The sequence below is a fragment of the Pimephales promelas genome, chromosome 6, assembly GCF_988280905.1.
Source record: "Pimephales promelas chromosome 6, fPimPro1.hap1.1, whole genome shotgun sequence".
Taxonomy (NCBI): Eukaryota; Metazoa; Chordata; class Actinopteri; order Cypriniformes; family Leuciscidae; genus Pimephales; species Pimephales promelas.
The window spans coordinates 27,884,975-27,902,360 of NC_142774.1; the positions used below are offsets into that span (position 1 = coordinate 27,884,975).

Genomic DNA, 17,386 nt, shown 5'->3' on the forward strand with positions numbered 1-17,386 from the left:
CAATCCAAATTTATAAGTAGCATAAGTATTACCGTGGAATGTTTTTAAACAATTTATTTTACTTGCATAAACATTGAGTTTCAAATGAAGAACTTTTTTATGCTGCAAGGGTTCATCAATGGGTGTGCATTTTCCTGTTTATCAATGAGATTCAGTCCCATTAGGGTGAAATATGGGAAAGAGCCTAAATATACTTCACAAAAGTATTTTGGGTCTAATCTAACCAATAGGTCATTTTTATTTTATTTGTTATTTGTCAAAACAGACCAAGACCTATATGTTAACATAAGAATGGGCTGAAGTTTTTTATTTTTATTTATTTTTTTTTTTTTTAATAACTGAAAGTAGGAGCTATTTATAAAGAAGCTAAAAGTAAGATTGTAGTGGCAGTCCACAGTATATTAAAATCAGCTAATTTAAATCCAATGGTATATAAACAAGAAAAAAAATTGAGTGAAATCAAGACAATCTGTTTAGATTCTTAAAGTGCATGAGTAGAAAAGTCTAATCTAAAGAGGATATTTTTGAATTTATTGATAGGATAGCCCCTTGAGATGCAACATCTCATTTTCAAGGGGGTCCTAAGAGAACAGGTCTTAGAGAATATTAAGAGAACACTGATGTAAGTATAAAATTGAGTTCCATCAATAGCTCCAACAACTCCATTGCAATCCTCATGAAAGCGGTTTGCATTTGCTGTATTGTTTAAAAGTCAGTTGAGAAGTCAATGAACTGGCTGACTGTTTGGTGTGGTTAGTGCAGCAATAGTGCTATTTCATATTCTGCTTACTGATAGGTCCAAGTCATCACTGATGCACTGCTGCATTTTTTACATTCATCAAAAAAGTCATTATTACTTTTATTTTTGCAGTTAGAGCATTGTTTCATTAAGTGGCAGAAGTTATTAAATTTCTTACTAGGTCGATTACAAAAAGTATATCTTGACTATCAAGCTTGTATTGTTTTATTAACTCTCTGTCATCATATAACTCCAGTCCATTATATTATTATAGGAAATACTGTCAGCACTTTTCTGCTGCCATCTTGTTACTCTTAAGTAGATTAGGATACTTAGGAGCTTTAATGAATCATACTCAAGTCTAGGAATGAGACTAAAATTAAGTCACAGAATTTTGACACTCTTAAGACAAATTTACTCATGAGCTTCTTTATACAAATGGCCCCTGAATGCATTATGAGGGTTAGATTTGTCACTATTATGCATTTAACACAGGGGCCAAATAATAAAAAATGATTTATGATATTTTTGAACATACATTCCAGAACATAAAAGGGGTCTGGAAATGTTTAGAGAAAAACTATAAATAAATAATCAAAAGATCCAAAATAAATAAGAGAAACAAAAATGACATTTAAATAAGAAAAGTTGCATGTGTAAATTAACATATTTACATCCATAAGAATACATCTAACAGTACAGTGCTATGTGTAAGTAATGCATTTATTAACCCAATTGAAAGTAAACATTTCTTTGCACAATATAATATTTTTTATTAATTTTCATGTATTTTATACAGAAACAATAGATACCATTTAAAAATTTGTGGATGGAGATCCCTCTTACACGGATTGTACAAAGTTTGGGGTCAAGTTTCAGGTTCAAAGCAGTTTTCATTCAAATTAATTTCTAATAACAGCATTAGGCATAATATTGTTTTATAAACAATCAAATACGATACCTCTAAGTATGATTTAGTTTGTTATACAACATTTGTTGCAATTAATTATTATCGTATTTTACAATGTGTATAGTATCAACCATAGACTGTAAAAAATAGGTATCAACACTCCAGCCGAATCTGATCCGCGCGTTCGTCTCTCTCTTCCTCCATCTCTGCCCTCCGTCATCACGCTGCGCCTGGGTTGAGTATCATTGGCGCCAAAGAAGACTGGAGAAGCACTACTGTCCTGCAATCTGTCCAAAAATAAAGACACGATATTGACACATGCTCAAAAATGGTGAGTGGCCTGATCAATGCACCGTCTAACGTTATATATATAAAAAATAATGCAATCAGAGACGAGCTCGATGCAGTTAATAAGGCTGTTTGGATATATAAAGAGCAGTTAACGTTAGCTCAAACTTCCAACCTTAACATGTTTGTTAACAGACCAGAGCTACAAATGGAAGAAAACATACAAAGGCTGTTCATGAATTTGGCAGTCCATGTTTATGTCATTTAGTATCACGAGAATATTTGTTTACGTCTGGGTCGAGCAATATTTAACGTTAAGCATTTAAAAATTGTGGAGAACTTCACGATCCAAGTCGACTGTCTCCCAACAGACAGACAGGCCAATATGATGAGCTGTTGTGTTAACAGTATAACAATACAGTACAGATGTCTGTGTTTTTGGTATCAACGAAGCACCTGCTTCCTGTTTGTTATTGTCAACTTTGAAATGTAAACATGCAACTGAACAAACTCAGCCTGGGGTTTCTATGGTAGTTGCTCTGCGCAGCACGTTTAAGAATCCATGTTATTTGTGATGGAACTTATGTAAAACTGCAAAAAAAATGTTAATAGTATATTTTTCTAATTCTCTTATTCTCGTTTCAGGATATCCGGAGGTTTTTTACATCCAGCAAACCTGCGGCGCCCAAACCTTCAAATGAAAGCACCAGCACTGATGAAGAACAGAAGAAGAAACAGAAATCAAAAACCAAGGTAGAACAGTGGTCTAATGTACATGTGTCATTTATTTCCGTGACAGGATTGTACTATATCTACTAATATATCTATTAAAATGAGATGGCACCTACAATATAAGTTGATTCTCATATTCTCTTTATTAACATTTTGCATGCTGATGTTTGATGCATCCTGCAGTATTATACAATAACTCATTTTCTCTTTCTGTAGATCAAAAGTCCCAAATCTGATGAGAAGCCAACTGGAAAACGAAAGAAAAGAGTCATAATTGATTCAGGTTTGTAAACGGCATTTATCAAATATTGGTACAATTATGATGATTACCATTATGTTCACTTTATTAAGACATGGTGGTTATTAAGGATGAAAAAAATACCCTAGACCAGGGGTTTTCAAACAGGGGGCTGCAAGAAAGTGCTTGATTGTCTGTAAAAAATTACATTAAAGTAAATAAATACAGTACTATAATGAATTGGGGAAAAAATGTATAATCTAATTTAATAGAAACTAAATATTTTTCCAAATAAAAAAAACTCTCCTTGACAGTTTTAGAATTTGATATCACAATATTTCTCTCATCTTATTGTAGACTCTGAGGAAGACAAGAAGGAGAAGAAGACCAAAAAGAGCAATAAAGAGACACCTGCACCCACAGTGAAGAAACAACCAGTAACTTTCGTTTCTGATTCTGGTGAGGGAGTCAGCAAGCAAATTGCCTCATGTATAATATAATGCTGTGTAAATATGACGTATCACAATTTGTATTCCTTTCTTTTCTTTTTTTTGTCCTTGTTTTATTTTTCCAGATTCAGATGATACATTTGTGACCCTGAAACCGCACAAACCTAAAGAAAATGGAACTGCTAAAGGCAAGGAGGTCTCAAATTCAGGAAAAGCAAAACAAGCAAAAGGTTCCCCTAATAAATCTCCAATCAAATCCCCAAACGCGACCTCAAAGCCAAATGTGAAGAGTTCTCAGCCCATCGTATCAACAAAGGTCACACCAACCCCACCTAAACTGAAGCCCACCTCAGTAATGTCATTCTTTGGGAGCTCAAGTGTTCAGAGGTCAGAGAAGAAAATGGTGGCCAGTACCAGCACCAAAAGGAAAGCAGTGAGTAGAGAGAGTGAATCAAAGTGTGTGTTTGCGTGTGCGCTTAATGTGTTGAAAAATTCAAACTCATCTGTGTTCGGTCTCGTCCAGCCCACACAGGAAATAGATGAGTCGCTCAGTGATGAAGCCATTGCAAAAGAACTTCAGATGGATGAAGACATTGAGGTTGGTTTTGGACACATGACAAATGCAAATTTGGTCAAAAATGTACAGTATTATGTTCTATTAACAAGGACCTGAATCATGAATGAGAATTAATGAGCTGAATTATAATTCAGAATTACTAAAAATGAATTGAACTAATTGTCAAGCACAAGAGATTTCCACAAGAGCATGCAAGCGTGAATCTTCATGACAATAGCTTTTTCAGAATAAAGGCTTATAGAGAATATACCTTAATCTGAAAATGCATGTTAATGTAGTCACATGGAGAAATTGTTAGTTTTCTGTATGTATAAATGCGTAATGCAGAACTTGTTTGTGTGTGTGTTAGTTGGAAAAGCAGATTCATGATGATGAGGAATTTGCAAAAACATTAGCCATGCTGGATGAAGCTCCCTTACCGAAAAAGGTTGGTGAGCTGCTGTGAAAACATGTCTATAGTTTGTCATAACTCTGTCTCATTCTGATTTAAACATGCATAGTAAAAATACACATGCAAGTAGTTATTCATAATTTATTCTTTCACGAAAATAATATTTTAACAGGTTTACTGCTTATGAATTTGAAAACCTTTTGTCTGCATAATCAAATGTCCACAAAAATCACATGGTGTGGCTAACGAAGCCATGTTTTTTTAGTTTGTTACACATTTCTTTTTGTTTCCTAGGCTCGGGTAGACTCTATCTCCCCTTCCAAGAGCAGCTGTCAGGCAGTTGCCTCAGACACCAAACCTAAAAAGGACCCATCGCCTAAAACAAGTCCTGTGAAAACCAGCTCCAAACTGGCTCAGATGAAAAAACGTCAGGATGAAGAGGATGAGCAAAGGAAAAGGGGCGAAAAGAAAATGAAGATCTCCCCTAAAAAAGAGCCCATCTCACCAGCTTGCTCAGAGCAGGCAGCTACGCCCAAAACAGGAAGTGTTTCCACGGGAATGACAAAATCAAGAAGTATTTCCACACCTAAAAGTGAACCCAGTAAAACTTCACCGACAAAACCAGAGGTATTTATTTTGCAAGTGCTGCTTGATTCAGGATCGTTTTATATTAGAAGATATTCGAAATGACAATGTAAGATTTGTTATTGTGTTTTTTTAAGAGTCTTTTAAGTTTTTATTTTGTATTTATACAATGCTTTTCTATAAATATGACCTGAAAACCTCTAGTGAGCAAACCTTTGTCTATAATATTTCAGAATACAAGTCCTGAGGATCTTGAGAAAAAACGAGCAAATTCATCAGCCTACCGTAACTTCTTGAACAGAGAAGGACCACGAGCTCTGGGGTCTAAAGAGATACCACAGGTAAAAACACCTAAATCACTCATCTTGACAACTGAAGGCCTATCGTCTCATTGCTATTTACTACTATATTTCAGGAATCAAATTATACTTGACCTTTCAAGGGGCTATATGTAGAATTCAGAAACTCCAGTTGTTAGTGACACCAGTGGCCATTAAGTGAACTGCAGCCAGCAACTATTGTCTGTACTGACGATATAATGGGACGATAACCGATTTCACTATGAATATACAGTACTGACGGTTTACAGTACTGTTCGTTTAAAATTTAATTATCATTAAAACCATGTTTGATTATTGTAAATTCTGTCGGCCAGTCTGACGCTAGCGCGCTGCACGCAATGTTATTTTAAATTACTATTCGAGAAGGATTGGCGGAAGGCAGTGACCGTGCTCGGGAGATTTTTAAGCCTTTTAAGATGACCAAATCTGAGGTGTGGTCATATTTTGACTTTTACAAAAGTCCTGAAGGAAACTTGATCGAGGATAGTCATCCTGTCTGCCGAACAAAAAGTTGCTGCAATAGAAACACTTCAAATCTGCCTAGTCGTTTTGTGTGACCATCAGCAACTGTTGTATAGCGAATGCAAGGCAAGTTAACTTTGACCTCAATACCAAAACTACGTCTTGGAAACAATTGGCACGAAACGTTGTTTTGAGTTTAAACATTTTATGTCACTCACCTGAAATAGACATGAAGTGTCCACGAAGAACATTTTGCAGCAAGTGGCTTTGGGCCAAAGACGAACGAACAATTTCAAACAAGACTATTATTAAGAGTGACATTTTAAGGGATAGTAATGTATAGATGCATCGCGTTTTACACCGATTTTATTTTTACCACATAATTACGGGGACATATTGATTTGATAATGAGATTAGCTAATGTTTTAAATCTTACCTGTTTATAAATTCATTTTGTAAAACAATCGTCCAGACAAGATATATCACACCAATATTATCAAACTCTGTAAACAATAAATCATCTCTCATTTCATTTTCAATGCAATCAAAAATCAGAGACGCAAGACGGCAAGTTGTATTTGAATGAAACAAGAGCGCGCGTCCGTTGTGATATGGATGTGCACTGTGTAATAATGCGTTGCTATTGGCGACGGGCATTATAAAGAACGAAATGCCATGTAATAGAATCTTGCTTAAAAAACTGCATAGAGCTGCTTGTTTATTTGTTGTATGTTGATTTTCAAATATAAAACTTGTTGAAATGTTTTCAGTGTGAGCATCAGTTCTTTTTGAACACTTTCATCTAATTTTAACAAAACCGTGATAATATTGATAATCACAATAATTTTGGACACTATAATCGTGATACACACTCCGTAAAATGTACAAGAGACTGAACGCGATTCAAGACCCTGATATACTCATAGCAAAGTTCTTTTTCATTCTTCACTTGCTGGAAGAAATAATTGGTCCTGACGGTACATTTAGGTAGTGCAGATTCTTGGTCTTAGCGTTATTGTATGATAAACATTTAGTAAGCTGTATAATATATTCTAATTGCTGAACTCATGCAGACATGCTTTTGGCCTGAGGATTGCGCTCAAATGTTGATTGACAGGCTTGAAATACACACAACATACACATAGAATGCTTTAATGTAGTTGTGGAGGAATTCCGTTAAGGAAACAAAAATCATGTCTATTCTCAGAACAAATATTAAACAAAACATAACAGAACTATATCAAGGCTATTTATTTGAGCATGTTTAAACTAAAGGATTTTATATAGGATTTTGTATATTTCATACTTTCATTAATTTGATATGCAACTCCAAAAAGTAGCGCACTGGAATGGAAAAACGCCCTCTTTTTGAACAGCCTCTAACATTGTTTATGTCACTGTTACTATGAAACAACAAAGTTTTTAATTTTAATTTGTTTTGCTGTGCATTTGTTGATGTTAGTGGCCTTCATCTTTTAGCTAACATTAGCTACACACTTTCTCGCTGTAGAGAACTAAAGAGAGTCTCTCGGGAGGGCAATCCTTTTGATTTTCCTGGAAAACATCCTGAGTTCTCCACATAAAAATCAGTCTACAAGCTTCCATAAACAGCCTAGGAAGTTGGGGAAGATCTATTTTTTTTTAAGTTTCGTTACTAGCTGTTTATACATTGGCTATAAAAATTCTTACATATAGCCCCTTTAAGCTGCTTAAACAATGTTATGTGCATGTTTTAGGGAGCAGAGAACTGCCTGGAGGGTTGTGTGTTTGTGTTGACTGGTGTGTTAGAGTCTATGGAGAGGGATGATGCTAAGTCTCTAATAGAGCGATATGGCGGCAAGGTCACGGGAAACGTCAGCCGTAAAACCAATTACCTTGTTCTGGGACGAGACAGTGGAGTTTCAAAGACTGAAAAGGTCCTTATTTTTATTATTTCTCTTTATTCGAACTTGAGTGTTCTGTATGTTTCTTTTTCAGTGTATTTATAAATTACCCTTTTAATTTTATTTTTAGTTGTAACATTATGTGCTAACGTAACTTCAATGTCTATCCTTTAGGCGGAGAGTTTTGGCACTAAGATCATTAATGAAGATGAGTTGTTGGAACTCATAAGAACCAAACCAGGCAAGAAGTCTAAATACGAGATTGCGGCAGAGGCAGAGGTAAAGAAGCTCCCATCAACCCTCTTGTTCTTTCACTTGCACTCACTGCCCACTGGAGCCTCACAATATTTAGCTAAATAAAATCGATATTACGGTATATAGTTTACGATATTGGTGTTTATTCAAAGTTATACTGCGGAGGGTGACATTTTATATGAATATGTGTCGTATTGCTACTGCTGAGACATCCAGACACATTAGACTCTATTGCTAATTTTAGGGGTGTTTGTAGACACAAGGTCATACTTTACAAGAACCAACTAACACAAGTCTTTAAATTCTTCCCTTGTGTTCAAAGCCTTGTGCTTTTCACATCAAATCTTCAACCCTTTATTTTGGCAGAATATTGGTATACCATTATTTTGAACCCCCAAATGTTTACATTTTTAACCAAAGCCCTAAATAGATGGTTCATACCCACAATGTCTTCAATGTTAAAATAAATTTTTCAGTGGAAATGCTTCCTTTTTTTACGATCCAGTTACCCATGTAAATACTATGTACTTATTTTAGTAACTACAATTACTGGGTAATAACTAGTACTAACCTGAACCTACCCCTGTTCCATGTACTAACCTTATATTAGCCAGTACTTTCTAGGTAAGTACTGTACTGTAAAAGGAAGCGGTACCTTTTTCAGCTTTTTAATATAATTATTTATTTGTATGCACTGCCTAACAAAATCACCCCAGTCAAGAATTATTTCCAAAATATAGCTAATTAGTTGCTCTGGTCAAAATGTTCCGTTTTTTTTTTTTTTTTTCATATCGCAATATATATTGCAGAAAAACTAAATAACGCATACGAAGTATGTCTGTTTTTTTCCAATATTGTGATGAGCTGTCTGTCTATCTTCTATATTCTAGAATAAATCCTCTAAGACAAGGATTCCAGACTCTAGAGGCAAGCCCACTCCTCCAGCCAAGAAGGCCACACCACAAGGGCCCAGTCCCAACAAGAGAAGCCCTTCAGAGAGGAAGTCTAAGCCTGGCTCTGCCTCTAAATCTGGCACACGTGAGGCCTCTCGTTCAGAGGTCAAAAAGAGTTTGAGCTATGATCAAACCAAGACAGCATCCCCTGTATCCCACTCTACCCCACAGAATGATGGGAGCAGCCTGTTGTGGGTGGATAAATACCGCCCCCGCAGTCTGAAGAACTTGATTGGACAGCAGGGGGATCAGAGTTGTGCCAACAAGCTTCTGCGCTGGTTACAGCACTGGCATAAACATCACAGTGGCAATACAAAAGCACCACGTCAGTATTTAAAGTTTCTTCTTACTGTGTTCACATCACAGTTGATATTTGGGTAGCTGACATATAACCTATGATCATCAACATCAAGATTTTACGTTAAAAATATGGATTATTAAATGTGTATATTACTGTTTTTTAACTTTAATTGTTTTTCAGCTTAGTAGAGTAGTTAATTTGAAATGGTCACATAGTATGACAATTGTCCATTTAGCCTCTTAAGGTCATATTAATTGTATAAGATAAGAATTGTAAATGTTGTTTTAGATGGTTTATATAGAGTTTAGCATGTCATACTGGGGCATCTGCTCAATTTCATGTTAGCTACCAGTGTTGGAATGGCATTATACCAGTATGCAAGTTCTATATGCTTATAATACATCAATTCTACTTTTACCATTATATAACCAGAGTACAGTTTCCTATAATGCAGTGCACTTGACTTGAACATGAGCATATGCACCATATTTTACACTAAGACTCAAAGCATAATTTTTATTTTAATGGTGCATGCCATTCCAACCTTACAGAATATGTTTATTCAAAAGCACTGTTTGTTTGTCATTGTCACGAATGTCATTGCGTTTCTCTTTCTCTGTGTGAAACAGCCAAATTTGGTAAGTTTGGGAGTAAAGATGATGGTTCTGGATTTAAGGCTGCATTGCTATCTGGTCCTCCTGGTGTTGGGAAGACCACTACTGCTGCTCTCGTCTGTGAGGTCAGTTCAGTCTCATAACATTTAGTTTGACTGTGTTTCAAAAACAGTCTGTGAAATGGTTTTGAAGTGTTTAGCATTGGGTCAAGGATTAAGTCTTTAGTGAATGATTGTACATGCTGTGTCTGTTTTACAGTTTTGTTGCATTGGGTAAAGCATTAATAGAGTTCCATATGTGCTTTTAGGAGTTGGGTTACAGCTACGTGGAGATGAATGCGAGCTGCACCCGCAGTAAGAACAGCTTAAAGGAAGTGATCGCTGAATCACTCAACAACACCAGCATTAAGAACTTCTATACCGGTAATTAGCTTAATTAATAGCTAATTCAGCTGGTAGCATCTGTAAAATGGCTTTGGAGTTAAACTTGGTGATTATAATATAAACACAGTATGTTTTTGTGTTTAATGGTGTCAGGTGCATCTCAGACAGTGAGCAGTAAACATGTCCTCATAATGGATGAGGTGGACGGAATGGCAGGAAATGAAGACAGAGGAGGAATACAGGTAGACGTATATACACTCACATTCAATTGCATTATCTCTCTTTACCACAGGTGGTGCTCAAGGAGCAAAAATGGTCATGATGGGGTTTAAATACTTAAGGGTTCAGTGGCTGTGTGGAATGGAGCACTTGCTCAGTATATATTATATACTGCCTACAATTTTTAAAAATAGAATGTGAAACGGTTGGCTTTGTCCACAATAAATGTTTCAAACTGTAGAATTCTACTTCTCATTGCCCTGGTATCATAGATGCAAATAAAAATGGTGATTTTGGAATTTTTATTTAGGTTTTATTTATGTGAGTTTGACATGCAATTATGCTGTATGGAAAATAAAAGGTCAAGTTATTTCAATGTGGATTACAATAATCCATTCACTGTTGAATACTGCTTATTTTGAGCAAGGAAATATATACACTTTGCACAGTCTATATATTACATAGTGCAGCCTTGGTAAGAGTATGCTATTCTGAACAGTGAACACCAGTGTTTTCAGAGAGTTATTGTGGTTTTTGACACTTGTGCTTCGCCCTTTGACCCATACAGGAGATGATTGGTCTGATAAAGCAGTCAAAGATTCCCATCATCTGCATGTGCAATGACCGCAATCATCAGAAGATCCGCTCGCTGGCCAACTACTGCTACGACCTGCGGTTTCAGAGACCCCGTGTTGAGCAGATCAAGGTACTCACTGGCATTTGAAATTTGAGTTTCAATTACTGTTGATCAGTCACACATTTGCTTATTTAGTTAGTGAACTAGAAATATTGCAGAATATTTTGATTATTGATTTTGCATCATGTCGTTTAGAAACGTTAAAAATATTACTATCAAAATAAATCCCAGATTTAAACCCAAATTTATATGATTGCTGAAAAACATGTCATCTCTGAAAAAACACTTTATTTTAATGTTTGTTATACATGTTACATGTGCTGTACCTGCTATAGTAATAATAACAGTAATTTATGAATTACAAGCAGTTAACCTTATAGTAAGTACATGTTTTTAGTTTATTACTCTGTACTTTGTGTAATTACACTTTACCAAGGACACTTTAACATAAAATGTAGCCAAAAAAAATCTTATTTTAGTAAATGTAAAGTATATTTGAAAAATGTTTAAGCTGCCTTTTTGCCCAATCAGGGGGCTATGATGTCTATAGCTTTCAAAGAGGGTCTGAAGATCCCACCCCCAGCACTGAATGAAGTAATCCTAGCGTCCAATCAGGATATTCGACAGGTATGATGTTAACAAACAATTCTGTTACCTTTTATCACTGATTCAGCAGCCTGTGTTTTACATTGCAACATTTGTTATTATATTTCTACATCTAGATCCTGCACAATCTGTGCATGTGGTCGGCTAAAGACAAAGTCATGACCTATGACCAGGCCAAAGCTGATGCTAAGAACGCTAAGAAAGACATGAAACTGGTACATGCGCACACTGTAAAATACATTACCCTCACTTTATGGGCACGGGCTCATCGATGACACGAGTAGACTGTATAGAATGACAATATCTGTGTGTTGTTATGCAGGGTCCATTTGATGTGTGCCGGAAGGTGTTTGCTTCAGGAGAGGAAACCGCCCACATGTCTTTGATTGACAAATCAGACCTTTTCTTTCATGACTACTCTTTAGCACCACTATTTGTCCAAGAAAACTACCTGCATGTCCGACCAGCTGCCGCAGGGTGAGTTTTTAGACATACACAATAGATAATTTCTATATTGTCCCACATTTGGAAGATAATCAATATTTATCTCAATACATTTGCTCTTTGATCATTTAAAAAAGGTGTTTTATTTACTCCACATGAAAAAGACATGATGTAAAAAAAACAAGAAAAAAAAGATAAGACCTTTTTTTTGAAGAATAAAGAAAAACATTATGTTGAACAAATGCAGATCTATAAATTTGTATTTACACCTAATGCACAGATTTATTTTGACATGAAATTGACATTTTACAGATAGAATAGAAGATAGAAAAATATCAGATAGAAAAATAAGCTAAACTTTAAACATTACTGTGATATTCACAGAGTATTACAAATTTGATCTTGTCAGCAAAATTATTGCAATAATATCTCTTATTTCATGTATCGGACATAGGGATGGGCAACGATTAATCGCATCCAAAATAAAAGTGTGTGTTTACATAATATATGTGTGTGTAGTGTGTATAATTAATTTGTATATATAAATACCCACACATGCATCTATATATTTAAGAAATATGTGCATGTATATATTTATTCACAATTAATATTATATAAAAATATAAATATTTGATATATTAATAACACATTTTTCTTAAAGATATACATGCATGTGTGGGTATTTATATATACAAATTAATTATACATACTACACACACACATATTATGTAAACACAAACTTTTATTTTGGATGCGATTAATCGCGGTTAATCTTTGCCCATCCCTAATCGGACAGCCCTAACTCACACCAACAGTTTTGTTTCATAAGAATTTAAAAATTAAATTTTTCTACAGATGAATGCATGATTGTATAATTGTGACATTTGATGTTTATTAGGGGAAATCTGAAGAATCATCTGGTGTTGTTGAGTAAAACAGCAGACAGCATTTGCGATGGAGATTTAGTGGACAAACAGATTCGTTCCAAACAGACCTGGTCTCTGCTCCCTACACAGGTAACATACTTCCTGCCATTGTCTTCTCATCAGTGTTGACTAACAAATCCTCAGTCAACAGGCACCAAGATAATCATCAATAAAGTCATATTACTGCACAGATTTTTATCATAAAACGTGTTTGCATAGTAGTTTTGCATAGATCAGTGAAAACAAACTACGGTTTTTCATATATCTGTTTGTATTTATTTCCAGGCAATTTATGCAAGCGTGTTGCCAGGGGAACTGATGCGTGGCTATATGAGTCAGTTTCCAACCTTTCCCAGCTGGTTGGGCAAGTTCTCATCAGCTGGCAAACACAGCCGCATCATACAGGAGCTGGCTTCACACATGAGCCTTAAGTGAGAAAGCACACACTTCTATCTCCCTCTTCTTTCCTCCATGTCTGAAGTATGAAGTCTATAAACCTCATTTTCGCTTTCTTAAAAGCTTGCCTATTTCTTATCCTGCAGGACGTTAAGTAGTAAGGAAGCAATAAATCTGGATTACCTGCCATATTTGCGCTCCGCAATATTAGAGCCTCTTCAGTCCCAAGGTTCAGAAGGAGCCAATCAGAGCGTGAAGCTCATGGATGATTATGACATCATTAAAGAGGATGTTGATAACATGATGGAGATCAGCACATGGGGTGGACAGTCGGATCCTTATTCTAAGCTAGACTCCAAGGTGTGTGTGTGTGTGTGTGTGAGATTTTTCTTAGCATATTGTAGAGTTATCCTCCAGGACAAGAAACCGGTGGTCCAGCTGACAGGTCATTGCTTTGACAGATGCCTTCTCCATCTGAGTTAATTGTGTTTTAACAGGAAAACATCTGGAGGTGCTGTATGCCACACTTTATCCCCATCAGCTCTGTTTTTTTTTTCCTTTCTGCAGGTGAAAGCTGCATTTACAAGAGCCTACAATAAGGAATCCCATCTTACGCCGTACTCCTTACAAGTGGTTAAGAAAAGCCGTAAAGGTGCTGTTGACCCTGAGCTTGTAGGAGAGCTTGACGATGAATCTCAGGTCCAGGAAGAGGAAGAAAACGATGGGCTTACCAGAGATGCAATGATCAAGGTAGATATAAAAACAGCAATCCAGTAGCTTTCATTTCGACTTGTATATATCAGTTTTCCAATCATGTTTACTTAGTAACATTAGAGATGCACCAATTGACCGGCGCGTGACCACAACCGGCCGATTTTCACGTAATCGGCCATGACCGGCGACCGGCAGATCAGTATGATATGCCGATTTTATGCCGCAACATTAGTACCACACGCACATGAAGAAAACCTCATGAATTACGGCCGTTTCATCCCTTATTTACACCGAAAGGGGAAAATTTTTGCTGCGCTGCTCACGGTCAATTAAAGTAAAAGCTCACTTTTGATGAGGAAAAAAAAAAGGATGCCCAAAATGCACGGAATTTTCTTGTCGTGTGTTTTAACAAGAACTGGAGTAGGCTATTAGGGCTGTCGCGGTTATGAAATTTCCCTTGCGGTAATGTAGAGTGGCTCAATAGCGCGATATGCGGTATTACCACCATTTATTTATTTATTATATGTATTTGTTGTATTTCTATGTATTTATTTGTTTTATATGTATAAAGTTTACGATGTGGACAAAAACGAGGATATTTTCAGTAACCAATGTAACCGAAACTAAACAGCGTCTACAGTATGCGCATTGAAAGACTTTCACTCAGCGCGCATATTGTTATGACGGACTTTGAGTGAGTCGTTCATTCAACGAACACGTTTAAAAAAGCTGATTCATTAAAAGAGATGTAAAGAAACAAGATGTTAATTATTTTTAACTTTGAGGTACAACTTTTCAAGGCTCAGCTGAGCAGCAATGCGTCGCATGGGCAACGCTGAAGCTGATGCTTCACGTATTAGAGACCCATATACTAGCATTGATTCAATGTGTGACTCACTGATTTTATGCTGTGGGATGCTGACTAGCGCTGCTGCTGATGCGCATTTATGGGAAAATACCCGTGAAGAGAACGTTAAAATGATGATGCGACAAATATTTCGCTTTCCTTTGACACGACAAGCTTTTCACGACTTCAAAGACAGACGCAGGTAATTGCACGCGCTCTGCCGATCTCTCTCATTCACTGTCTGTGTGAAGCCTGTAGGCTACACATCACCATGATAAACAGTCTTGTTATCATTAGGAACTTGTTTAACATTCAATACACATGCATTAAGTTCAAAACAATAAGGGTATAGCCTTATAAAAAAAAACGTGAATATCGCGGTTGCTGCGGTTACGTGCAATCCTCTGCGGTTGACTTGTCAGAAGCGCGGTACTACAATATTGCGGTTACCGCGACAGCCCTATAGGCTATGTCAGAAAAGAAAATGTACCCATTTAAACTTGTTTTTATTATTGAGTTTGAGTAAAAGTATATGGTGTTTTAGAAAAAAAAATTATATACAGTATATATATATAGAAAATAAATATTTGTGTTATTGAAAATAAAAAAGTGGTTAGAAAAATAAAATCGGAATCGGCTAAAATTGGTATCAGCAGGTCAAACTCAATAAAAATCGGAAATCGGAAATTGTAATCGGTGCATCTCTAAGTAACATCTCATTTGGATAACACTTAAAAGAGTTCACCCAAAAAATGTAAATGATGTCATCAATACTCGGCCTGATGTTTCACTTTTGTTCATCTTCGAAACTTCTGAAGTTAATTTAATGAATTTAGATTTCTGTCCTTGCATTTAAAGTCAATTCAACCAAAACTTTGATGCTTCAAAAAATGTAATCCACCTATTAGTGGATAAATCCTGAAGAGACATGATCGCTTTATATAATCAGGTTTAATTTAGGCTTTCAGCGCTTACGTCATCATATTGTTCCAAACCTGTATGAATTCCCTCGTTCCTTGGAACATAAAAGGTGAATTTTTGAAGAATCTCCACTCTTTTTCATACAATTTCAAAGAGACTGAAGCTATCAGGCATTAAAAAGAGGTCACAAAAGCACCATGAAAGTTCGTCTCGATTGCTCTATATACCAAATCTTCTTAAACCACTGTGACTGGTTCATGGAGTCAGTGAGTAGAGAAACGGATCTGTTATGACTTCAGAGGAGTCTTAATAATTTAAAGAGAAAGCTTGGAACAACATGAGTGTAAGCTTGAGGGATAAATTCTGACCTTTTTTCCCCTTTGGGGTGAACTATTATTTCAAACATGTATAGTTTGTTGCAAGTGATAAAGTTTGTCAGAGAATCTGAGCCCACAGAAATCAAACACCCATCATTTGAGAATATAAATATTATAAAGTCATTATTAACTTAATAAAATTAGCCAAATATTTAATGTGTACAGCACAATTGAGAGTACTACACTCATATTAGTTAGTAATAATAGCATATTTTACTAAGTTCAAATTCACCACAGAAAATGCAGAAGTAGCCTTTATATTCCATCAGCGCCTACATATAGGCAAAATTCCATTTATAAATCACTTCAAAATGCAACTCCATTATTCAACAGATTTTTTTTTTTCTTCACTCTCACAGCAGAAGAAAGCCAAACCAGCAAAAGACGTCAAGCAAGAGAAACCAGGGGCTTCTGGGAAGGGGAAAGGCAGGGGTAAAGGAAAGGCCAAGAACTGAGATAAACATAGGAGGGTCTGAGACAGAAACCCTTATTCTCTGTTTTCATAAAGATGTGAGTGGCTGAATGACATCAGCTCTATAAACAGAACTTTTTTTGTCTGTGACTCATACTTGTGCACTTCCTGAAAGCCATCACTCAGCTTAAGCTGCTTTCAGCTGGGGGACCAGGCGCTGGGGGTGGACCACACATTTTCACAGAAGCCATTATATGGCTCACAATTCATCAAGCATATCAGACTTGACACATGCATCATACTGTTAACACATGACGTTAAGGCTATATTCATCTTAAAGGTAAACAGTATTAAGGGCACTTAGAGTCATCTCACTCGTGTAACACCCATGACAAAATACATGAGCATTTTAATATATTACCTTCACAATTACACAAACCTCTTCCACTAAAGATGTGGACACCCACTGTACTTTGCTGCATGTCAGCTTAGTAATCACATTGTAAATATGTATTTGTCATATTTGCTTTTTTCCTTTGTTACTTTGAATACTTGCAGATATATAAATAATACCTTTCTTAGTGTTTTTCTATGGCAGCACTTTTGGATCTAGACTTAGTGTTATAAAAATTATTCTGTAAATGACTTGATGTGTGCTATTTCAAAAATTAAAACGAGAATTATGTTGTAGACATGTATTGTGTTTGCTTGTCATAATTATCTCCATGATGTTAATCACAAGTATTGATAATATGGTTGTGGTTCAGAATGGTAAAAACAGCTAAA

General features: G+C 36.0%; 1 protein-coding gene across 1 annotated transcript; it reads left to right on the forward strand.

The window, feature by feature from the left end:
- The first annotated feature begins 1,819 nt into the window (after positions 1 to 1,819).
- Positions 1,820 to 17,298, forward strand: rfc1 (replication factor C (activator 1) 1). The gene is made up of 24 exons (XM_039693495.2): positions 1,820 to 1,980; positions 2,583 to 2,690; positions 2,886 to 2,952; positions 3,265 to 3,366; positions 3,482 to 3,789; positions 3,880 to 3,954; positions 4,283 to 4,360; positions 4,619 to 4,951; positions 5,143 to 5,250; positions 7,449 to 7,628; positions 7,770 to 7,874; positions 8,741 to 9,128; positions 9,734 to 9,843; positions 10,026 to 10,140; positions 10,255 to 10,343; positions 10,889 to 11,026; positions 11,489 to 11,584; positions 11,680 to 11,778; positions 11,886 to 12,040; positions 12,906 to 13,023; positions 13,219 to 13,364; positions 13,476 to 13,689; positions 13,897 to 14,079; positions 16,548 to 17,298. Exons 1-24 carry the CDS (start codon positions 1,978 to 1,980, stop codon positions 16,641 to 16,643), a joined length of 3,414 nt encoding a protein of 1,137 aa, XP_039549429.2. The 5' UTR covers positions 1,820 to 1,977; the 3' UTR covers positions 16,644 to 17,298.
- The last annotated feature ends 88 nt before the right edge of the window (positions 17,299 to 17,386 follow it).